General features: G+C 39.6%; 2 protein-coding genes across 4 annotated transcripts; one reads left to right on the forward strand and one right to left on the reverse strand.

Annotated features, from left to right (window-relative positions):
• Positions 1-751: 751 nt before the first annotated feature.
• On the reverse strand, positions 752-3899 carry commd7 (COMM domain containing 7). 2 transcript variants are annotated; one of them, XM_028453610.1, is made up of 9 exons: positions 3734-3899; positions 3187-3240; positions 2873-2975; positions 2721-2777; positions 2253-2290; positions 2068-2158; positions 1068-1117; positions 956-1004; positions 752-886 (listed from the first exon to the last, which is right to left on the reverse strand). In XM_028453610.1, exons 1-9 carry the CDS (start codon positions 3812-3814, stop codon positions 810-812), a joined length of 600 nt encoding a protein of 199 aa, XP_028309411.1. In that variant the 5' UTR covers positions 3815-3899; the 3' UTR covers positions 752-809. The 2 variants fall into 2 exon arrangements, with proteins under 2 accessions (XP_028309411.1, XP_028309410.1); XM_028453609.1 differs by having other exon boundaries at positions 2721-2828; positions 2867-2975.
• Positions 3900-4329: 430 nt separating this feature from the next.
• dnmt3bb.1 (DNA (cytosine-5-)-methyltransferase 3 beta, duplicate b.1) lies at positions 4330-24865 on the forward strand. 2 transcript variants are annotated; one of them, XM_028453097.1, is made up of 22 exons: positions 4330-4439; positions 7750-7831; positions 13093-13252; positions 13636-13715; positions 13807-13932; positions 14819-14935; positions 15024-15182; positions 15839-15946; positions 16928-17069; positions 17148-17270; positions 17630-17674; positions 17747-17826; positions 17905-18017; positions 18912-19095; positions 19457-19541; positions 19643-19788; positions 20154-20244; positions 21106-21254; positions 21327-21412; positions 22450-22519; positions 22605-22723; positions 23233-24865. In XM_028453097.1, coding segments are annotated over exons 1-22 (2409 nt in total). In that variant the 5' UTR covers positions 4330-4437; the 3' UTR covers positions 23375-24865. The 2 variants fall into 2 exon arrangements, with proteins under 2 accessions (XP_028308898.1, XP_028308897.1); XM_028453096.1 differs by having other exon boundaries at positions 16928-17270.

The raw sequence follows: 24865 nt of genomic DNA on the forward strand, positions 1-24865 counted from the left end.
CACACACACACACAGGTTTTATTATTAATCAGTCATTTTGTGCGTTTGCGTCTAAAACTAAAGTTTATTAAAGTTTAGTTTTAAAGTTGGAACATGTTTTGCTGTTTTCTCACAAACTGTAAATAAACAGATGAAGTTCTAAAGCAGAGATGAGAACCTTTAATCACAATGTGATCATCTGATCTAAGGGTCACATGATCAACATTTAGAATAATGACCAATCAGCATTAACACAGGAAACAACAGTTTTGTCATTGTAGTCTTTTCATGGGATTTTCTTGGTATTTTTTTTTTTTTATTAAAAACATTTTGTTAAATCATTTTGTAGATTTTCTTTATAATGTGGTGGATTTTTGTTCTTTTTTAGTGTGTTTTGTTATATTTTTTGGTTTATTGTTGTATTTTGCGTGTCTTTGAAGTCCTTTTGTAAATGCTGCTGTTTTTGTCGTCATTGTGTGTTAAAGTGTTTGTTTACTGTGTTTATTGTTTGTTATTTTGTGCATTTTGCTGTAATGTTATTTTAAACTTCATATAACTTCCAACTAAATGAATTACAATTTTATTTTGGGGGCCACACAAAATTGGACCGTGGAACGCATGTGGCCCCCTGGCCGCCAGTTGCCTATGCCCGGTCTACAGTCGTATCACATGGTCTGTCAATCTCAGCGTAGAGTAGGCCACGCCCCCAAAAATCCCTGCTTTGGATCATTCCAACCTGTAGAAGTGTTTGAGTATTAAAGAGAGGGCAGAATCTTCCTCTATAATGTTTATTAGAAATGTCTTCCAGTTTAATATGTACGTGCACACTATCAGCTGAAACACTCCATGCAGGCCTTCACTCGCTCCATCTCATGGAGGAAGTTGTAGAACTGAGGCAGTGTGAGTTCTGAGAGGAGAAACACACAGTATTAGATACACGTGCACACGCTCAGTCCACGTGCACACACGCACTCACCCGTAAAGATGTTCTCAGTGGAGTTTCCTTTTCTCACCACAAACTTCAACTGTAGAAGACACTGAGTGAGTGAGTGTGTGTGTGTAGCGTGTGTGTGTGTGTTTCTACAGACCTGCAGGAAAATGTTGCCGACTTTATGAATTTCACTGGTTCCCACGGTTACTGAATAAAAAAACACCTTCAGATTAGCACTGTACAGGTTGGTTTAAAGCAATCATAGGCAACTGGCGACCCCTGGGGGCCACATAAAAATAAACTGAGCTGAATGTAAATGTACAAAATGCAAAAAAACACACAAAACAAGAGCAAAAATACATTAAAAAAAAAAACGAATTACAACATTGCAGGAAAAGACGAGAGAAAAAAAAAAAAAATACTCCAAAAACACACAAAACAATAGTAATAGAAAATTACAGTAAAATGTCAACAGAAGTTCACCAAAAAACATGAAAAATTACTCTATCCCAGTCCTAATAAACAAGCAAAACGACAACAGAAATACACAAAAATTACCCTAAAAAAAAATGCAAAATGACACAATATGACTCCAAAAAACATGTATTTTACAGGAAAAATACACAAAAGAACAGAAATACACAAAATGCTTCACAACAAGGAAGACAACAACAAACACAGAATGAGAGAAAAACTCACAAAATTACAATAAAAACATTTTGTTCTTTCCTGTATTAATGATTGGTCATTATTCTCAATGCTAACATGAATGTTGATCATGTGACCCTCTGATCAAACATTTTTATGGCCCCGCTGTGATAAACGTTGCTTATCTCTGGTATCATTTCTACAAAAGTGGGTCCCAACCTTTTTTGGGTCGTGACCCCAGAATTAGTGACAAATTGTGCCAGCTCAGATATTTTTATACCGTATTTTATTTGAACTAGATTTACATTCATGATTATACAGTGAAATTATATTATATATATATATATATATACACAGCAATACTGTGTTTAAGGTTGTTTTGATTTTAAAAATAATATAAGAAATTGATAAACATTTTAATCAGTAATTAAAAAAATAATGAAATACTAGACATTTCATGCGACCCTAAATGGGGTCACGACCCCAAGGTTGAAAAACACTGGTTTTACCTCCAAACTTCCACTCCATGTCCAGCAGCTGGTTGACCATCAGCGTGTGTCTGATGACGAGCTGAGACAGAGCAGATCGGTTCTGATCCCACTACACACACACACACACACACACGCACGCACATACACGTCACACTGTTGTGGATGATTTAGTAATCAGACTAACTGATGCTGTGTGAGTTTACCTGTTGTGAGAAGGAAGTGGCCTTATCCTCACTGAGTCCTGAGGGACAGAAGAAGACTTAATAACTGTGTGTGTTAGGGCTGGGCATTATATTATAGATTTAAGATATATTGTTTTCTATTTTGGTGATATAGAAAATTACACGATTATTTTTGTTATTTCTCAGAATATGGAAAGCTCAGTTTAGTGGATTTCTGAGTAAACAAGCTACACTACAGAACTCACTCACACGTGCTGTCCCGGAGAAAAAGCGGAGAAAAAGCCAAAAGTGTCTCATATTGTTCAGCTGTTTGGTAATAAATGAGCCTGTGTGGTGTTTATCATCAGCAAATTTAACCAAGAATTGTTTTTCTGAATCTTATATCACCATTTTGAGAAAAAATGTACATATGAGTTTTGATCCATATCGCCGAGCTCTGGTGTGTGTGTGTGCATTATGTGTGTGTATGTGTGTGTGTAACCAACCAACCTAACGTCAGCAGGTCCTCTTTGATCTGCTCAGCTGTAAGGTTTCTCTTCAGAGCTCCTGAACAAAACACAGGAATCAGCGTGTGTGTGTGTGTGTGTGTGTGTGTGTGTGTGTGTGTGTGTGTGTGTGTGTGTGTGTGTGTGTGTCCTCACCCTGTGGAACCAGCAGAACGCTCTTCATCAGGTTCCTCAGAGGTCCAAAACTCATCCCATGATCTCCTGCAAACTCAGAGAGATGCTGGACAAAGCGCTCCGTCTACACACACACACACACACACACACACACACATAATTAAATCAAGAAAGTGTAAGAAGTCTTAGTCACGTGACCAAAACTGGCCAATGAGGGGCGCTGCGTTTGGATAGAATGTTGGTATATTGATACAGCAACCGTACGAATGGTTACTGCCTTAAATCAACTGGTAACACGCGTGTGTGTATGTGTGTGTGTGTGTGTGTGTATTCACCTCTTTGGGTTCCAACAGGAACTGGAACAGAATTTCCTCCAATCGGTGAAATTGCTGCAGGAAACATAAAGTTTTTATATATTCATATAAACAGAATTTAAACGTTTATCTACGTCGCCCTCTTTTCATTTGTGGATTTAGAAAAACAGAAATATTTGCTACTAAACCATCCAGCGCTAAATATGTTTTTTTTTTGTATTTTCCATCTTGAACTAAATCCTCCCATCGGCCGAATAGAAAGCTCTGATGGGCCGGATTTGGCCCGCGGGCCTTGAGTTTGACACCCCTGTATGCAGAGGGATTGTGGATGATTTCATGCTCCCAGCCTGTGAAACCTTTACAGTCTCAGTTCTGATTCTACCTGATCCATAAACACCGTTTAACATTATTATTATTGTTATTATTATTATACGCTGTATGGAGGTTTTATTCTATAATATTAAAGGTCTTTATTTATTTATTTATGAAGTCATTTATCAACAGTGTTATTATCGGTATTATTCTTAATCCCTGCGCTGGGACTGACAGGCTGGGTCACGTGATTTACCTGCTCGTTGAACTTGTTCAGGTTTTGAAAATCTGCGCTGATTGAGTCTGAAAATCCGTCTTTAAGGCAGTGAAGCTGCATCTTTGCTTCTTAACACACACACACACTTAACACACACACACACACACACTGGTCAGCTGACCGGAACACGTTCGCTTTTACAGCGCGCATGCGTCTGTTTTTTTTTTTGTTTTTTTTTAAACCTCCTAATCTTTATTTAAACAGCTCTTAAAATCCCTCCTCATATTTACTTTGTTTATTATAGTTTTAATAGTTATACATCAATACTTTTCCCCAATAACAAAGAATAAACACAGTTAAGAACAATTGTATTTATTATCTGTTATAATAATAATAATAATAATAATAATAATAATAATAATAATAATAATAATAATAGTATATGATGATAATAATACTTTTGAAGGAAAGACAAACTATAAAATTGTGCAAAAATATAAATATGTACATTTAAATAAATTAACAATTGAAATTATTATTATTATTATTATTTTACAGGCCAATACTCAGAGGGGGCGGGGCCTCCTCTTACCTTCACTTGAGTTGACCAATGAGCAGCAGGTGGGCGGGGCCTCGCGGAGGTTCACGGCGTGTTCAGTGGGACACGAGCAGAGCGCGAGCACGGACGGACACGCGCTCGTGGACAGACGGACCAGGATCAGCTTCAGCTCAACTCTCCGCTTATGTAAGTGTTTAGTTTTATTATTATTATTATTATTATTATTATTATACACACACTCGTGTGAGAGAGTGTGTGTGTGTGTTCACGGACAGTTTGAATAACTTTCTGTAACACACACGGACTTCACTGCAACTTAAACACTCAGGTAAAGTACACACATACACACACACACACACACACACACACACACACTTCTTCATGCATTCATTACTTAATTATTAATGCACGTGCACGTGTCCTTCTGCACTATCTGCTAATTATTTGCTCATTTCAGCTTTAAAAACATTAAATACAGTTTAAATGTCAGTGTAAGTGTAACAAGTTTCACTTGTTTATTTTAAAACAATATTTCTTGCACATGCACATATATTTATTTGATATAGATAGAGGTGTAAAGAGCACTGGTATATAATACTCAAAGTATAAGTTATTAGTTACTTTAGTTTATAGTTGGTAATAAATCTTGGTACGGGTCCCTTACATACAGTAAACATCTCATGTAGAAACTTAACATAGAATAATTTCCACAAAGGCAATAAAATGTTTGTCAAATTGTATAATTTTTTGTTAAAAATAAAATAACATTAATTAATTTAATTCAACATTTTGAGTACAAGTAAAATTACTGATTTAGAAATATAATCAAACAAGTACCAATAAAAGCAACTCAATTACAGTAACGTGAGTACTTGTAATCCGTTACTTTCACCTCTCTCTCTCTCTCTCTCTCTCTCTCTCTCTCTCTCTCTCTCTCTCTCTCTCTATATATATATATATATATATATATATATATATATATATATATATATATAAATGCATGTTTTTGTTTTGTGTTTGTATATAAATATAGAGTAAAAGAGAGTCTATGATTTTCCGTTTCACAGTTTACACATTTTTCCCAAATCAGTCACTACAGCAGTGTTTTTCAACCTAGGGGTCGTGACCCCTATGTGGGGTAGCCTGAAATTTAAATAAGGTCATTTGGAATGTGTTCATTCCTAAATAAATATATTTAAGAGTAGTTTTAATTATCATTCCTTTTTCAATTAAAACACAATACAAAACTTTCACCTTCTCAAATATGAGTTCAGATACATTTCTGCATAAAGATAAAAAGGAAAAAATACACTAGAAAACTAGAAAACGCTTGTGTTCACAAGGCAAATACGCATTTGAATTAGAAAATAACAACCTGTGTCTGGATTTGTTGACAAGTTTGTTCTTTTTACTAAATAAATTGAAAGTTATAATTCAGGAAAAACAGAAGACTGACCTTGACCTTAAATATGACCTTGAGCAAAGGTCAAGGTCACACATTGAGAGGAAATGTTGTTCAATGGTACCAGTGGCCAAGTTATAGAGAAAAAAGTGGGGGTTTTTTTGTGACGTCATGAACTTTGACCCCTACTGATCTTTTTACTGGTCGGTCGTACAGCTTTGGTCTAATGACATAAAATAATCCACTTGAGATGAACTTTTCATAAATGTAAACATTGAACTTGTATGATCAATATTCATAGAGATATGGAACATTTTGGTTTTTGACACATGGCGTGACCTTGACCTTGACTTTGACATTTTGGCTCCAAAAAAGGTCGACTGCACATCCTTGACATTGTCCCTATGAGACGACATATGTGTTATTACTGCTGTATTAATAATTTAGGAGGAGTTCTCGGACAAATTAGTTATGGAAGAAAAATAATAAGAACTCCTACGAGAACAATTGTTAAACATTTGTTAAATACAAATATCAGACGTGGCACATCATGTCCCTTAGTCACTAATCCTGGCTATACTGTGTGTTTATTACACACTATCAAAAATGTAGATATAATATAGATGTATATAAATAGAGTCACGATCCCAAAAAGGTTGGAAACCACTTCCTGAAATCCGACTAAATATTCTTAATACAGTAAATAAAGTTAATTTCACATCTCTTTGTTGTTTGCTACACGTGTTAAAGCTAGACATTAGACCACCCGTTTACGTCAGAAAATATATGTGCGTGAGGGTTTAGTTTCCTTTTCAGAAAGTGAACCCCGACATATTGTTAGATTTCGTGGCAACATTTTCCGAGAGATCCAACATTTCTGTCTCTTTGACCACGTATTTACAGTTAGAAATTACATGTAATAAAACATGTACGTGAGGAATTTCTTCTTTATTTGGTTAAAATAATAATATTAATAATATTACCATTTGTTTTTCTGGAAGTTAACTCAGTATTTTCTGTCTAATCAGAGGCCATGTGTCACTGTTGTCACAGCTGGGCCACAAAAATGATCAACATTCATGTTAGCATTAATAATAATGAGCATTCTGAGCATTAACACAGGAAACAAAAAGAGTTTTTGTGAATTATTTTTTTGTGTCTTTTTCTCTTGTTTTGTGTATTTATTTGCATTTATTATTATTTGTGGTCATCTTGTGTGTTTTTGGAATCATTCTGTGTATTTCTATGTAATTTTTTCAATGTCTTTTGATGCGTTTACTTTGAGGGGGGCCGCACTAAATTAGACCAAGGGCCACATGTGGCCCCCGAACCGCCAGTTGCACATGTGTTCTCTACATTAATAGCATAGAGAATTAATTGGATTAAAATACAACACATTAATGTAAAAATGTAAAAACAAATACATTAAAAGTGAGATATAAGATGAATGAGTTTAATAAAAAGTAATAGTTTAGTGTTTCTGTTGTTTGAAAGTGAAGGAGCGCGTGATTGGCTGATCCTGGTTTTTTGAGGACATTTGGGAGCGTGTGATTGGCTGACGGAGGTTTTTATGAGGACATTTGTGGCATCCTGAGCTCTGCTCCAACATGTTTATCACCGCTCTGCAGAAGCTTGTTCTACACAGAGGAAGGACTGGGGCGAGCTAGGGGCCGCCCGGGGGGGGGGGAGAGAGGCCCTGTGTGTGTGTGTGTGTGTGTGTGACCACATTCCTCTTCTTTCCCGCGCTCACTTCATACCTTGTAGAGTTTCTATTGTTCACAGCTTCGTCTCTTCCCCTCACTGTGAAAATAATCTGCTTTACCTTTCAAAATAAAACACTTTACCTTTCAGTATAAAATACTTTACCTTTAAATATGAAATATTGAAGTGAATATTAAACATATATTAAATATAAATGACTTTCACCCTGAGGACGTCATAAGAAAGCAGATTAGTTTCTAGATTAGATTTAGGAAAGATTTTTAATTCAAGCAAACAAAACTATTTTCCTGATTGAAACACACACACACACACACACACACACACACTCGGTCGTGATGTTGTGGCTGATCATTGTGTGTTTGAATCCCACAGGTTGGAAAAGGAAGAGTTTACAGCAATGCCTTCAAACAAAAACTCTGATATAATGGAGGACAACAAGGACATGACGACTGCAGTGAGTCACACACACACACACACACACACACTCGTCCGTTAGCCGTTCTTCCTCTTTCTCCACCATATGTTCACTTCTCCTTCCTTTTTATTTCAGGCCAATGTTGATATTTATGTCTGATTAACTGTAAAATAAAAACAGTGTCAGTTATTATTTATTTAGTGTTATTTATGTTATGATTAGTTCCAATAATCTGATCAATTCATTACAAAACAATACAGTTATCTCATCTATCTATTCATCTGTTAATATAATCACTGAATGCTGGGTTAATGTCATACATGCTATATATATATATATACAGTATATATATATATATATATACAGTATATATATATATATATATATATATATATATATACAGTATATATATATATATATAGGAAGCCAGAAAAAACAAATGCAGATATAACTTTCTAACAATGTCATCAATGAGCACGTTATGAAGCTTCTTTCATGTCAGATTTATTGAGAAATACCAGCATAAACCAGTATAAATCATTGTAAACCAGTATAAACCAGTATAACTAAATCAGTATGTATAGTAAACCAGGATAAATCTGTAATTATTTATATAGCTCTATTACAACAATAGTTATCGTGTCGTGCTGTTCACACAATATAACATTTAAAAATAAAACAACAACAACTCCATGTGATCAAACATCAGCAAAAGTGAATAAATGTTAAATATTTATTCATCAATATTTATAAATATTTAAATGTGTGTTACATATAATAAATAATAATAAACATTTAATCTGAGATGTGGGACAATTGTTATTTTTACATGTGAAAAGGAATTACTGATATCTGTATATACGTTTGAATTAGTCACGTGAAAATATATTTGTAACATGTCAACATTGTGCAGAGATCTACACTTAACATTTTGAAATCAACTCCTACTGATTAAATGTTAAAACACTTTCCATTAGACATGAGAACGTGTTTTACTCCATTAATCAGCCAATAGGAACCAGTGAGGGTGAGACGTCACTCGTTACCGAGCAACGAGAAGAGGAAAATAAAATAAAAGTGAATTAATCACAGAGAACAAGTGAAGCAGGTGATCTCACACTGTTTACTTTAGCTTTTACACCTGTCAGACAGTCGCTGAGTCATTGTTATAAATGTGTCAGTGTTTTGATGAATCATTTCTTTCAATAAACATTAAATTCATATGAATGAAGGGAGCGACTGCTGAATGTGACGCTTTAGAGTGTGCACGTACAGGATGGAACAGTAGAGTGTGCACGTACAGGATGGAACAGTAGAGTGTGCACGTACAGGATGGAACAGTAGAGTGTGCACGTACAGGATGGAACAGTAGAGTGTGCACGTACAGGATGGAACAGTAGAGTGTGCACGTACAGGATGGAACAGTAGAGTGTGCACGTACAGGATGGAACAGTAGAGTGCACGTACAGGATGGAACAGTAGAGTGCACGTACAGGATGGAACAGTAGAGTGTGCACGTACAGGATGGAACAGTAGAGTGTGCACGTACAGGATGGAACAGTAGAGTGTGCACGTACAGGATGGAACATGCACTCCAGCTTCCCTAGAAAAGTGTTAGTAATTTTCTGTCTGAACATCCTGAACCTTCAGAGAATTTCCGTAAAATAAGAAAAGCTTCGTCATCATAAATCACATCAGTACCACTTTTAGAAACCATCATAAACCAGTAGAAACCAGTATAACTGAGTATGAACCAGTATAACCCATTAGAAACATTAGAAACCAGTACAACTTTAAAAAAAAGTAGAAATAATCAACATAAACTAGAATGAACCAGTAGCTACAGTAGCTGTTCCAGTGGTTGGGGTCGCTGTCGGCCGCCAGGTAGGTCTGTCCTGCTATCTGCGGACTGGTGGGTGGGCCTGGGGCGTCTTTGGCTGGGGGCTGCTGTTCCGCACTAGATGTGTGCCATTGAAGTGCCTCCCCCCCTTGGTGGTGGCCGCGGGTCGATCGCGTACCGGTGGGGGGCTTGAGCTGTCCAGTGAGCAGCGGGGCCTGGGCTGCTGTCCTTGAGCCATCTGGGGCTATGCGGTCCGTGGCCGTTTCGTGGGCTGGGGTGGGGGGGCGCCCCCGGGGAGCTTCGCCTAGGAGCTCGCTCCTGGCTGTTCCCGGTCCCAGGGGGTGCTCTTGGGGTCTGGCGGGCTTGGCAGGCTGGCTCAGCCGGTCCTGGCGGGGGTCTTCTGGCGTGGGTGGTGCATGCCGTGCCCTTGCATGCCTGCGGGTGCGGTGCGTACACTGCATGCCAGTGTGGCGGTCTGGCTGGGCCCCTGAGGGGGTGACTTTAGCAATAACTAAGGCTCATCGCGTGGGCAGCATCGATAAAGGGTGATCTGGGGTGCTCTGGGGGGCTCGGTCGATGCGCCTGGGGGCTGGCGGAGCAACTCATAGCATCCCCTTAGTGCCGTAGGCGGCTGGGGATGTGGTTGTCGTTCCTGGGCGGGCTGCTCCTGGTGCTGCTTCTATTCCGGGTTCTTCTGGCCTGGGGTCCAGTCTCTGCTGGCTCTGGGCCCGCCTGCGGGCGCCCGCCAGCTGCCCATTCGGCACGCGGCCCTGGTTGTCTGCTGGGCGTGGGTCTTAGCTCCTCCGCTAGGGTCTCAGGCGGGGGGCTTTCTGGGCCCTACCCTTGGGGGGTTGGGGGGGGGGGGGGGGTGAAAATATATTTGTAACATGTCAACATTGTGCAGAGATCTACACTTAACATTTTGAAATCAATCCTACTGATTAAATGTTAAAACACTTTCCATAAGACATGAGAACACGTTTTGCTCCATTAATCAGCCAATAGGAACCAGTGAGGGTGAGACGTCACTCGTTACCGAGCAACAAGAAGAGGAAAATAGAATAAAAGTGAATTAATCACAAGTGAAGCAGGTGATCTCACACTGTTTACTTTAGCTTTTACACCTGTCAGACAGTCGCTGAGTCAGTGTTATAAATGTGTCAGTGTTTTGATGAATCATTTCTTTCACTAAACAATTCATTTGAATGAAGGGAGCGGCATGTATGTTGGCGTGGGGCCTTGGGGTCAGTGGTGGGGTGCGCTGGGTCCTCGGCTCCCTGGGGCTTTCTCGGATGTGTATATGGGGGCGGTGGCTGCCTCTCAGCTTGGGACCTTGGGGGCGTCTAGGGGGTTGATCGGCCGTGGGGTGGTGGCTTGGGGCTCCCTGGCCCCCACTTTCTCTGCTGGCCTGGCTGCATCTTCAGTTCTGGGGCGGCGCTTGGGTTTGCAGTAGTGGTTCTTACACATACACTGGTCTACGATGCACTGGTCTTAGACTTCGGGATAAAACTCATACTGGGCTTAACTTTAGACACGTTGATCCTAAATACCTGTTTACCACTCACTCCTTCCCTCTGTCCACAGACACCACCATTATAGCTAAGCTTCACACTGGTCACCAGACTGGTTTGATTACACAACATAATAAATACAATATACACAACTACAATTTCACATCTCACTCTCACTTTAAAATAATCAACTCTTCCCACCCTTTACATTTACTACCCTCGAGCCTCTCCTCTCTCTTCCCCCTCCCCCCACCCCCTCACCAAAGTCGATTTCTCATTTATTTGTGAGTCCAATATTAAGACAGTTGGTGGTACCGAATAATTGGCACAAACCAATATATAAATGGAGCCCATTACCCCGTACGTGTCACAGGGGCCAGGAGGGCCCATTTTTCCAATGACTACTCCTCTGTTAATGCTCGTGGAATCAGGCTGTAACTTGACATGGATATTCTATGAGCGGATGTCTAGAGCCTCTCTGAGACTTTTTTTTACTCTTTAGAAACGAGTCATTTTACTGAATTCTCAGGAACGTGGGACGTTCTATACGGTGCAGAGACGTTCTGCGGGCCCGGCCGTAGTTCATCAGAATTAGTTCTTTATGCAACTTCTTTATTTTTATTTTTGACCCCAACTTTGGGTTATTTCATCACTCGTGAATTTTTAAAATCCTTTACATGAGGCCATTGTAGCTTGGCTCTGTGTCTATTAATCATTTATTATTGATTAGTTTTTCACTAGTACCAAACAGTTTGACTATTGACTTATTTAAGGAGCAATTGGTAAAAATGTCTGAATTTGTTCACACCAAAGTGCGTTGGATGTCCTGGAAATTGTAATGACACATAATAACAGTCATTTTTATGGATTTAAAATCAAACATTTATTATGATATTCTCTTTCATTTTCCTTTTTTTAAAGACGTATCAAAGCCGTGGATGACGAGAAAATCTATATATAACACCACAAAATAGGATTATATTATTTTATATAACATGTGCTGCACATACTGTGTTTCCATGGCAACTGAGGTGTTTGCGCTTTGATCCTAGATGAATTGAGTCAGAGTCTCAGGTTAAACCCTCTCCCACAGAGTCTCTGGTTGAGTTAATCTGTGTTGACGTTTGTGTCGCAGCCTGAGGGGGCGGAGCCTGGCTGCAGGAATGTGGGAGCGTTCAGAGACGGCGTCTGACAATGAAAGCAGAAATAAACTAATCATGTTTAAATATATAACGTAATGAGAAATTAGAATAACAAAACTATTAGGTATATTAACTACATAAAACATGTTATATTTGTACAATCTCTGTCAAATTTAACTTGAAAATGTAGAAGAAAAAATTAATAAGTAAAAAAATGTATTTATTTAATAAATATAATAATTTGGGACAAAATTACAATGCCTGTTTTTTTTCTTTAGCGAGTCTATGGACAAATACTTTAGGAAGGATCAACTGGATCTGCCTCTGATGTGAGTGGGCGGGGCATATTAAAGACATAGTGTGAGTGGGCGGGGCATATTCAATACACAATGTGTCAGATCAAGTCCAGACGTGTGAGGTGAAGGTGAAACGTGCACTGAAACATGAGGAGGAATTAAAAAAAGTACAAATGTGTGTGTTTACATCAACAACAAGCACTGAATGAGTCACAAAATAGCATGATCGCACATTTTAGCTCAACACCAACTGGTACAATCACTCAATGAGTCAGATATCAGTCACAGGATAACATGATGACCAGTCCGACCCTAACAGCAGCTGCTGGGAACTGCTTCAGGAGGTTTACTTGGTTTTAGTGACCGTGTGCGTCAGATCACGCCGTTTATTCAATATGAGCACGCACACACACACACACACACACACACACGTTTTAAACTGTAAGAGAGACAAACAAACTCGCCCCGTTTAGTTCTCGCTGACGTACAATAGTGAAGTCTCTCCTTTCAGTGCGTCCAGGTGGCGGTAAAAGGAGCCACACCTCTCGTCGACGGCCTATCAGAGAGTGACAGCGGCGTGGAGCTGACCAATGAGAACAGTCCTCTGACTGCAGCTGAACCACCGTCTCCTTTCAGCCCCAAACTGATTGATAACAACACCTCACCACAAGGTGACACACACACACACGCACACGCACACGCACACACACACACACACACGCATACATATGCACGCACACACACACACACACACGCTTATATATACATGCACACACACACACACACACACACGCTTATATATACATGCACATGCACACACACACACACGCATACATATGCACGCACACACACACACACACGCTTATATATACATGCACACACACACACACACACACACACGCTTATATATACATGCACACACACACACACATGCTTATATATACATGCACACACACACACACACACACGCTTACATATACACGCACACACACACACACAGAGAAAAGAGATGTGATCCACAATCTTCTCACTGATTTGTGTGTTTTATTGTCAGATGGAGACGAGAGCAGAAGCAGAAAGAGACGCAGAAACCAATCAGAGGAGCAGGAGAGTCTCTGGGAATCAGACAGTCAGGTTGAAAACACACACACACACACACACACACACACACACACACACACACACACTCACAGAGGGTGTATTAACTGTGTGTGTGTGTGTGTAGGATGTAGGGTCCTCTCAGCTCAGCCTCAGACAGAGACCTCGACCCAGAACCATCTTCCAGGCCGGAGTCAAACCTACGACCAAATCTCGCAGACAAAACCGCAAACAGGAGCCGCACATCGTACTGGTACGATACCCACATGGTCACATGGTCACATGGTACTTTGACCAGTGTTGGACTGGACTAAGACCAGCTTTAGACTGGTTTAACTCCATTTTCTATCAGAGTAGGAAAAAACTTCTGAATCCCGTGTCAGATTTGACATGTTTCTGTTTCATCATCTTTCCCTGTTTAGATACTTTACTGTTGTTAACTGCGTGAAACCATTCCAAATATGATGAATAGGGTTAATAGAGTCAACTACTGTTTATATTTTATATTTCTATGCTTCAGATGATTCAAAGAAGCTGTGAGGGTTACACTGACATCAACAGTTTACAGGAAAAATATTATGGAAATTTGTGACATGGTTTCAGAAAATGGAAGTGAGGGTTTATTTTTTTATTTATTTTTTTTTTTTTTAAAGGATTTTTTTGGCTCTAGTGGCCTTTATATGACAGTTGCTTGACAGGAAGGGGGTGAGAGAGAGTAGGGAATGACACGCAGGAAAGGGTCCCAGGCCGGGAATCGAGCCTGGACCCGCTGCAGGTGAGGAGCTACAGCCTCTGTACATGGGGCAGGCGCTCATCCCACTGAGCTACACACCGCCCCGGAAGTGAGGGTTTAGTCCGTGTCATTTAAATATTACCATTACATTTTCTGTGAAATTCCACCAACCAGAGAATCACCCGATTGGCACGTGCAGCCACGTCATTACGTAGAGATTTTACACAAGATTATGAGTGAAATTTGTAGTGTTTGTCTTGTTTTCTGGACAAATCTTATGTAAATGTGTGATATGGTCCTAAAACATGCAGCGAGGGCCTGGTTTTAGATAAAAAGGGAACTAAATGGTTCAGTTTGTATAGTGTATTAAGTTCTGGTGAAGGGTCACTCCTCTACCTTCTTCCAGTACTCGTTCCTTCCTCGGACCAACACCCCTCATGTGGACCTGATGGAGCAGGACTCTAAAGACTCGGCCCAGAGCAGCAGCACCACCAGCAGCTCAGAGACCCACACTGAGTACAACGTGAGTCCAGATGGACCTTAACCCACCCAGGAGGACATGTTAGACAAGTTATAGACTTCTGCTGATGTTAGTCCTGTTCCTCCTGCAGGACAACAAGGGCTTCTCCATCGGAGAGCTGGTGTGGGGGAAGATCAAAGGGTTCTCGTGGTGGCCCGGTATGGTGGTGACGTGGAGAGCTACTGGGAAACGACGGGCCAACCACGGCATGAGGTGGTTACAGTGGTTCGGAGACGGAAAGTTCTCAGAGGTGAGGATTACACACAGGAGAGGAGATGGGAGGAGAGATGGACTTTAGCCCTGAGTGTGTGTCCACACCAATCACAAACAATGGCTGAAATGTCTCCACAAATATTAAGGCTGAAAGAAGCCTTGGTCCAGGACGTATCACACTCTGAGAAATGCTGAGAAATACCATCCAGTGCTCAGATCAAACGTGAGCACACGCAGAGCAGTTTTAAAAGCCACGATACTGTTTATTACGCGTGATGCACTGTTTTTATGTTCTCGATTTCAGTTTCTGCGCCCTGTCTATGCTCTGAGCACCCTCACGTAATTAAGGAAGCTAAGTAACGCCATAGAGGTGTTTTTGTTAGCGTGCGATGCGACACGCGTCTGATTGTTGGGCAAGAAAAGAAAGATATAACTTAAATAATTTTAAGTGTTAGCTTGTTGTAATATTAAATAAAAGTAGTGAATACTAATCTTCTAGATTTGAGTCACTGCTCATCAGTATTTTATTGATCATGTGACAGGAACAGGTTGTAGCTCATCTACAGAATATTCAGAACTACAGGTAAACTTGACATGGTGCTATACTAAATGTTTTTCTGCTTATGTACAGTAGGTAATACATCGTACAAAAGGGGGCGACGTCAAATCAAACCTGCACCCCTGTCTTTGCAGGTGTCAGCTGATAAACTGGACTCCATCACTTCCTTCCCAAAGTTCTTCAGCCAGGCGTCGTACACAAAGCTGGCCTCGTATCGTAGAGCCGTGTTCCAGGCTCTGGAGGTCACTTCATCTTTCCCTTCCTTTCTTTGCTTGTTTTTGTGTATTATAGTTGAGTTTTTAATATTTTTGTTTTCATTTGTGTTTTTTTAGTCATATTGTGTGGTGTTTTTTTAGTTATTGTATTTCCATTCATTTTGTGTATTTCTGTTGTAATTTTTGTTGCCATTTCTGTATATTTCTGTGGCTGTTTTGGGGTCTTTTTAGAGTTTTTATTATGTTTTCATTCATATCTTTTTAGTCGTTTTTGCTGTTTTTTGTTGTATTTTTAAAAATTTCTCTTGTCAATTTATGTATCTTTACAAAGTGTTTTGTACTGTTGTGTATTTTTGGAGTTTTTTTATTTTTGTGTGATTGTGTTGTTTTCATTTGTGTGTTTTTTTTTTTAGTTTTTGTATTTTAGTTTCGTCCATTGTGTATTTCATTTTGTGTATTTCCGTTTTTGCTGTTTTTTGGGTCTTTATTGAGTTTTTATTTGTTTAGTTTTTGTTGTCATTTGTGTTTTTTGTAATTTAGTTTATTTGTGGAGTTATCTTTTTGTTTTTGTTTTGTGTTTTTTGTTGTCGTGCTGAGCTTAATGTGCTTCTTCCTCTGAGACTTGGTTAGCTTAGCACGTAGCCACCAGATTTTGAAGTCTTTGAAGTCTGTAGTACGGGGCCATTATTATAATAAAAGTAAACACTGGTTCTCGTTGCTCAGATAGAACCATTATTTAGTCTGGTCACAAACTGTGTCACAACAGCCACAAACCGGTGTGTTTGATTTTCTCCTGATGCTTTTATGGAAAACAAACAGACTAAACCTCTACTATTATAGATGATATTCACTACAGGTACAGTTTAAAACAGTAGCAGTGTTTTCATGGGTGGTGTTTGCGCCCCCTGGTGGTAGAAGGCTGTGTACATATTTAACAGATAAATTGATCCAAACACACATTTATAGATACTTTAGCTCTAGTAATGACGTTGTCCTGCTCTGTGTCAGATGGCGAGTGTTCGAGCTGAGAAGACGTTTCCTCCCTGTGAGTCGGACAGTCCTGATGAGCAGGTCAAACCCATGCTGGACTGGGCCAACGGGGGCTTCCTGCCTAAAGGGGGGGAGGGACTCAAACCCAGACCCAACGACAGTGAGTCCACTTTAGGGCCCCATGAGCCCAGGAGCAGGACTAATGTGTGTATGTGGTGTGTGTGTGTGTGTGTCACAGACACCAACCCTCTGGACCACCGTGTCCAGGACGTTTCCCTCAGCGACTACTTCCCCAACACTAAGAGGTCCAAAGTCAGTGTGTGTAAGAGTAAAGCTGAGGTAGAGGAGTCGTACAGCAGAGGTACAGCCTCCCCACATCTTCACTGTAACACACAACAACACAACTGTGTGTAGTTTTGGTGTCGTTTTGTTTAAATTTGTAGTTTTGTTGTTTGTGTTTTTGTAGTTGTTCATGTTTGTTGTTTTCTGTAGTTTTTTGTGTGCTTTAGGGCCTATACTAAGCTAGATAATTATATCCTGGAGTTATCTCCGTTAGCTTCACCAAACCCTATCCCTAACAGATATTTTCAAAATAAAGTGTAAAAATTATGAGCGTGCAAATATTGTCAAATGTTGCATGAATTCATCTGTAATGGAGTTTGTTCTGAGAGTGACACAGGAACAGGAAGTGATAATAACGAGTGTTCCTCTCCCCTTCAGAACAAATGGTGAATGAAGTTCTTCAGAACAAAGGAAGTATTGAAGGTGGGTTTAGTGACACCTGCTGGTACAGATGTGCATTACATTAATCTAACGCAAGCGTTTGCTTTGTGTTAGATTTCTGTCTCTCCTGTGGAAAGACCAGAGCAGCGACCTTTCACCCATTGTTTGAAGGAGGCCTGTGCCAAACATGCAAGGTCAGCATAACTCACAGCTTTTCAAAATAAGAGCCCAAATTATTACAATAATGTGTGTGTGTGCGTGCATGTGTATAGGATGTTTACCTGGAGATGTCGTACATGTACGATGACGATGGTTATCAGTCGTACTGCACCGTGTGCTGTGGAGGACGAGAAGTTTTACTGTGTGGGAACGCAAACTGCTGCAGGTCACACACACACACACACACACACACACACACCCTGAGAGCCTGATGTTTGTTTCAATTACAGTTAAATTTCCTATCCATGTTCATTTACAATTTAATAGGGATGTAATGATTCGCTCAACTCCCGATACGATTCGATTCACGATACTGGGTTCACGATACGATTCTCTCACGATTTATTTTACAAAATGGGACTGTAGACAAATGATGACTGAAAAATATTCCTTTATTTTTTGGGGGAAAAAACTAGAAAATAAATCTTGAATGAAATAAATAAAGGAACCATACAAATGAAGAAGAAGCCTGTTAATTTAAATTCTGGTTCTTTAGTAAACAATGCAAAACTGCATAATAGTTATTTTTCTGTTTAAAAGTGCAACTGAAAATGTATTTTGTGCCTTAACAATTAGACATTAAAAAAAAAACAGTCATTGTACTGTATTTACGTCAGATATTTGTTTGGACCAGCAGAGGGCGCTGGTATCCCAGTGGTCAGTTGGCATGCAGCTAATCTAGCAGTGAAGAAGAGATGCTATGGATAAAAGTTGGAATTTATCAATAGCTATAAATAATCTATAATATCCTAACTTTAACTACTAACCCTTACCACCTGTATGAGTGAAGAGTTACTGACAAGTTGTGGGAAAACTTATAATGAAACATTTTTTAACAGGTTTGCGTTCAATCAAATTATAATTGACAAATTTTTTTATAGAATTTCCAAGTCAGTTAATCAATTAGTCAGTTAAAGGCAACATATTTTTTCAATTAAAATTGCAGCATAATTGTAATCAATCATCAATTACGCAACTACAATTCTAATTGACCTCAACTCTGTGTGTGTGTGAGAAACGAGGAGCACCAGTATGTTCAGTGTGTGTGTGTGTGCTGCAGGTGTTTCTGCGTGGACTGTCTGGACATCCTCGTGGACCCCGGGGCCTCCAACCAGGCACGCTACCTGGACCCGTGGCGCTGCTACATGTGTCAGCCCCCGCTAACGTACGGCGTCCTCAGACGACGCCACGACTGGAGCCTCAAGCTGCAGGAGTTCTTCGCCAACGACAACGGACACGAGTTTGTGAGTCCACACACGCACACACACACACACACGCTGTAATGTGCTGACACTTGATTGTTCCTTCCAAACGCCGTCGTCACGACGATGTTTGATCTCCTCTGGGATTTTTTGTATGATTTATATAATTTTGTGTTTTTGTTGCAATATTGTTGTTGATTAGTGTGAGATTGTTTTGTGATTATTTGTTGTAGTTTTGTGGGATTTTGTTGTTGTTCTGTGTGTAATGAAGTGTAGAAAATGGGCGGAGCTTTGTAATCAGGGGCTCTCATTGGTGGATCCCTTCTGTGAACTTTGGGCTCATTAAAAGCTGATTAACTGATCAATACTTCATATTGAGCTTGTTTTCATGTTTGTTTTCCAGGAGGCTCCAAAGATTTACCCAGCAGTCCCTGCAGAGCAGAGACGGCCAATCAGAGTTCTCTCTTTGTTTGACGGCATCGCCACTGGTTAGTCTGTAGCCCCCCCCCCCCCCCCCCGCTGTGATTTGTCGATGACTCATGTCTGTGTGTGTGCGTGTGTGCATGTGCGTGTGTGTGTGTGTTTTAAGGTTATCTGGTCCTGAGAGACTTGGGTTTTAAGGTGGATCAGTACGTGGCTTCAGAAGTGTGCGAGGACTCCATCTCAGTGGGCGTGGTCAGACATGAAGGAAAGATCCACTATGTCCATGATGTTCGAAACATCTCCAAGAAAAATGTAAGCAAACACATTTAAGGACCTGAACTACGAAGTGGTTTATTAATTTAACAGTTTGGCTTTATTACAGCACAGACGTGTTAATATTCATGTTTCCGCCTCATTTTGGGTGCAGTCTGTGTCTGTGATGCTACGTTCATACAGCTCAGCCTACATCATAAGGTGTAGATTATTAATAGTATTTTATATCATCTATTCTCTGTCAGGTCTTTTTACAAGAGAACTGATTGGTCAGAAGGCGGAGCTTTGTACGCTTTATCCTAACATTTAACCTGGTACTGCTTGTGTTTAACTGCAGCGTCATCGTGCTAATCATGCTAACATCGTGCTAATACATGGCTGTACTTCTTTCTGTTTCCACTCAGATGTTGGAGTGGGGTCCGTTTGACCTGGTGATCGGAGGAAGTCCCTGTAACGACTTGTCCATCGTTAACCCCGCCAGGAAAGGACTGTACGGTACGAACTAATGCACATATTTACTCTGTATTACAAAGAAACCAACCACAGTGAGATAATCGTCATGGAAACAAAGGAAAAACAACAACAGGCTGTTGGCTCTGAGCAGAAAGAGAAGGACTGTGTAACTGGTGTCAATAGCATCAGTTACATTTTTAATGACATCCGTCCTTATAATAAGTCATGAGATAACATGATGACTAATCCAACCTTTACACCAACTGTTATGAGCCTCAGCAAGTCAGAAATCAGTCTCAAGATGACATCATTACTAGATAACTCGTGACACCAACTGGAATTAGCCCTCGTGGAATCAGAAACTAGTTATCAGATAACATGATCACTAATCTAACCTTAACCTTATCTGTCAGTGTTACACTTCATATGGTCAGCAATGTAACTGGTGTCAAAGGCATTATTTACATTTTACGACATCTGTCCTTATAAAGGTAACATGATAACTAATCAAACCTTAACACCAACTGTTGCAAGGCTCAGTAAGTCAGAAATCAGTCTCAAGATACCATGATTACTAGTTAACTCGTAACACCAACTGTTATAGCTCTCAATTTATCAGGAACTAGTCATGAGATAACATGATTACTAATCAAAACTGTACACCAAATGATTGGAGAAATCATTCACCAGATAGCATGATTACTAGATGAACCGTAACACCAAGATCAGTCTAAACTTCTACGTTCCTGTTAAGATTTTTGATTTAGTCAAACCAGAATGCTAATGTTGTTAGCGTTAGCGTCTTAAGTGTTTATGTTGAGATGTATGTCGTTAGCTGCATGTTCTTGTATCTCATGGATGTGTGTGTGTGTGTGTGTGTGTGTGTGTGTGTGTGTGTAACAGAAGGCACAGGGCGGCTGTTCTTTGAGTTTTATCGTTTGCTCAGTGAAGCTAAACCTAAAGAAGGAGAAAACCGCCCATTTTTCTGGATGTTTGAGAACGTCGTGGCCATGGGCGTCAACGATAAGAGGGACATCTCACGCTTCCTGGAGGTCGGTGACCTCTGATGACGCTTACCTGTGCGTATGCAGGAAGGGATTAACATCTTCCCTCCTCTTCCTCAGTGTAACCCTGTGATGATCGATGCTATCGAGGTCTCTGCTGCTCACCGTGCTCGTTACTTCTGGGGGAATCTACCTGGGATGAACAGGTAGGAATACGCTGCATGAGCAAAACACCATGAGTCATGTCTTTGTCATTAAAGCTACCATCATTTCACCTGATAATTTAATGTTCTTTGTCATTCATAAGTGCTTTGAATTCAGCATAAATTAGCAAATAACATTGTTCTATTCCTGCTAACATAGCATGCTTTGCTAACGCATTTGGCAGGGCTAAAGGCCTGTGTCGCTAACATAGCCTATGCAAAACTAGCAAAGTTCAGTGCTTAGCTATCATAGTCAGCAAAAACAAGTATTCTCTCATAGTTAGCTAACATAGTGAGTGTTGTAATAACATAGTTGTTAGCATGAAATGGTTCAGACGAGTCGTAGATAAAAATTTAGTCTGATCTATATGAACGAGAGGAAGGATACGACTCCGTCTCCTCCTTCCAACCTATCAACACACACACACACACACACACACACACACACACACACACACACACACACACACACACACACACACACAAATGCTGCTCGACAACACTTTATACAGGTAAAACATTATTTTCTCGTAAAAAAGTACAACATCATGAAAACGTTATATATTTTGTTAACCCCGTTTATGATATAGACTTGTGACACATAGAGTGAAATATTTCAAGCCTTTATATCTTGATGTTTTCATGATTAATGTTTACAGATAATGAAAACCCAGAATTCAGTTTATCAGAAGATTAAAATATATTTGTTATTGATCTTATGTAATATTCTAAACAGAAATGTCAGGCTTCTCAAAAGTATCTGTCAAATTGCCTCTTGCATATTCTGAGAGAGAAGTGGTCATGTGACCAGGTGCGTCACATCCTGTGACGTGGAATTGTGTAAAAAGTGTTTCCATTTTGCTTTAACCATACATTTCAATACTGAAACGTCTAAAACACCTCCCCATGAAAGAACGCGCTATTTAGGGTGTGTTGTTGCATTGACTTTAGGTGTCATGTGCCCTTTAAAGTAGCATGTTTGGCTAACATAGCTTAGCACACGTGGCTAACAGTGTGTATATGAATCATCTGTTCTCCAGGCCTCTTTGTGCCTCAGGGATGGATAAACTGGAGCTCCAGGACTGTTTGGAGCATGGACGAGTCGCTAAGGTTGAGGATCCACACTTTGATCTGTTTGTTTGTTTGTTTATAAATAAAAATGTTGACTCATCCGCTGTCCTCTGTTACGTCACAGTTTGGAAAGGTTCGCACCATCACGACTCGCTCCAACTCCATCAAACAGGGCAAAGACCAGCACTTCCCAGTGTTAATGAACGGGAAGGAGGACATTCTGTGGTGCACTGAGCTGGAGAGGTGAGAACATCACGTACACAATCAACCACAGAGCCATGAAAACCCACCATAGTCCATCCCTGGAATCACTAGAAGAGGACGCAGTGGGACCGTACGGATGTTCAAAGCCACATATAGATACAGAGTATTAAAGCATTAAGAAAACTGCACAAAAACACTCTGGAGGAACACAGGCTCTAAAACTGTAAATTAGTCCCATTTTTAAAAGTTCATAAAACCAATATGGTGCACAATAATGTATTTTGTTTGACATAGATCTACTAATAAGGACATTTAGAAAGTTTTAGGACACATTAGTGAAAACAGTTTAAGACCAAATCCCATTCCACTCACTGATTGGTGCTGTTGGCCAAAGTCGCGTCATTGTGTAAGTCGCATTTTTAATTTGAAATGTAAAAGGTTGTGACTTATTCTCACCAAAATAAACAATTCTTACCTCAAAAAGTCTTCAAACTCAAAGTTAATGTTCAGGTTATTTTTTGTCTCGTCTCTGTGCTTTTGTCCCGCAGGATCTTTGGCTTCCCGGTTCACTACACCGACGTGTCCAACATGGGTCGGGGGGCCCGACAGAAGCTCCTGGGTCGCTCCTGGAGCGTCCCCGTCATCAGACACCTCTTTGCTCCGCTCAAAGACTACTACGCCTGCGAATAAAGACACGTAAAAGATGGCAGGAGCAACGTTTCTGCAAACATTACACATGTTAAAGGACGTGTAAGGAAAAGAAGTGAGACCTACCTCTGTGTTTTTAACTGTAAACTCAAGCATTTAAAAATGTTCTAAATGTTATTCTTCTTTTTTGGGGTTTTTTTCCCCTCAATTTTGAAAGTTTACCTTTTTCTACAACTTTGTTTTCCCAAAAGTAGTGTCGTTTTCTACTGAATTCATATATTTTTCTATTATTTCTAGAGCTTTTTTGAATCGGAATTTAAGTTGTAACTTAAAAAAACCTACATTTTAAAAACATTGTCAGGATTTAAGGAACAGATGCAAAAAAAAGTGAGAAAAAATGTTGGAATTTTAAAAGTAAAGAAAAATGTGTTGTTCCTAGTTCATGAAACATTGTTTTTGTAAACTGCTTTATGCACAAATACTTTCAGGTGTTTATGAAAATGTCGAGTTTATTTTAAATAAGGTTTTTGTTACTAAAAAATATAAAAAAATACAACTTTAGGCTCATTTCCAGTCGTTCTTTTCTAATGTGTAAATGATCAAAGGAGCCAAAGTTAGAAATCACTGCTGAATACTTGATCTTGTCCTGGACGGCTGCTGTCCTGCATGTTTTAAATGAGTGTTTGGAAGCATGTGAACGTGTGAAACATGCATGACAGCGACCGTCTAGGAAGCAGTTTACGCACTTAAACTACACACGACGCTGTTGTTTCCAAAGAAATGTAACAAGTGTTTCAGCTTTTCATCGTTTCCCAGGATGTTTACACCCTCCAAAGCTGTGAAAATATCCCTTCATTTAAAGCTTTTAGAGTCTAAACTCTTTAAAAAAAATTTAAAAAAAAGGCCTAATTTTGACACCAAAGCCATTATAACCTTTTAATTTTCCACTTTGTGATCCTGGGATCAGATTTTACAGCCTTCAATTCATACTTTATAACATAATCAATCTTTTTTTAGTCTTCACACTGAGGTCTTTATCTTGTTTTGGGGCAAATAGTCCAAGTTTAGTCAAAAAATCAGCCAAAGCTTCAGTGCTTTTACTGTTTCACTGAGTGAACACGAGGAAGAGTTGTTCTTTAAACGCACTGTTTAGCTTGTTTTTATTAGGAAGTGCTGCAATGGAAAGTTGTTCAGCTGAAAGTACTTTTAGATTCTGATGCCTCTATATTAATCAAGTTTTTATGTAGTTTTATTAATAAAAAACAGTGTTTATACATTTTATACAAACGGAGTAGAAAACGTGACCAAATATTTGATACAAATCTGCTTTTAAAGGGCTTTGTCCCTTAAATCTTTGTATGAATACTTGAAGTGAGTGTTTTATTCCTGCTGATATACATTGTGCTGGTCTTTATCCTGCTGTAGATGTTTAGATGTTGAAGATTTTTGGAGTTTACTGAAACGGTTTGATGTCACTGAGACAAGTTCTGATGTTGAAATCTGTTTTTTTACATTAAAAAAGTCTAAAGCAAA

The sequence above is a fragment of the Gouania willdenowi genome, chromosome 7, assembly GCF_900634775.1.
Source record: "Gouania willdenowi chromosome 7, fGouWil2.1, whole genome shotgun sequence".
Taxonomy (NCBI): Eukaryota; Metazoa; Chordata; class Actinopteri; order Blenniiformes; family Gobiesocidae; genus Gouania; species Gouania willdenowi.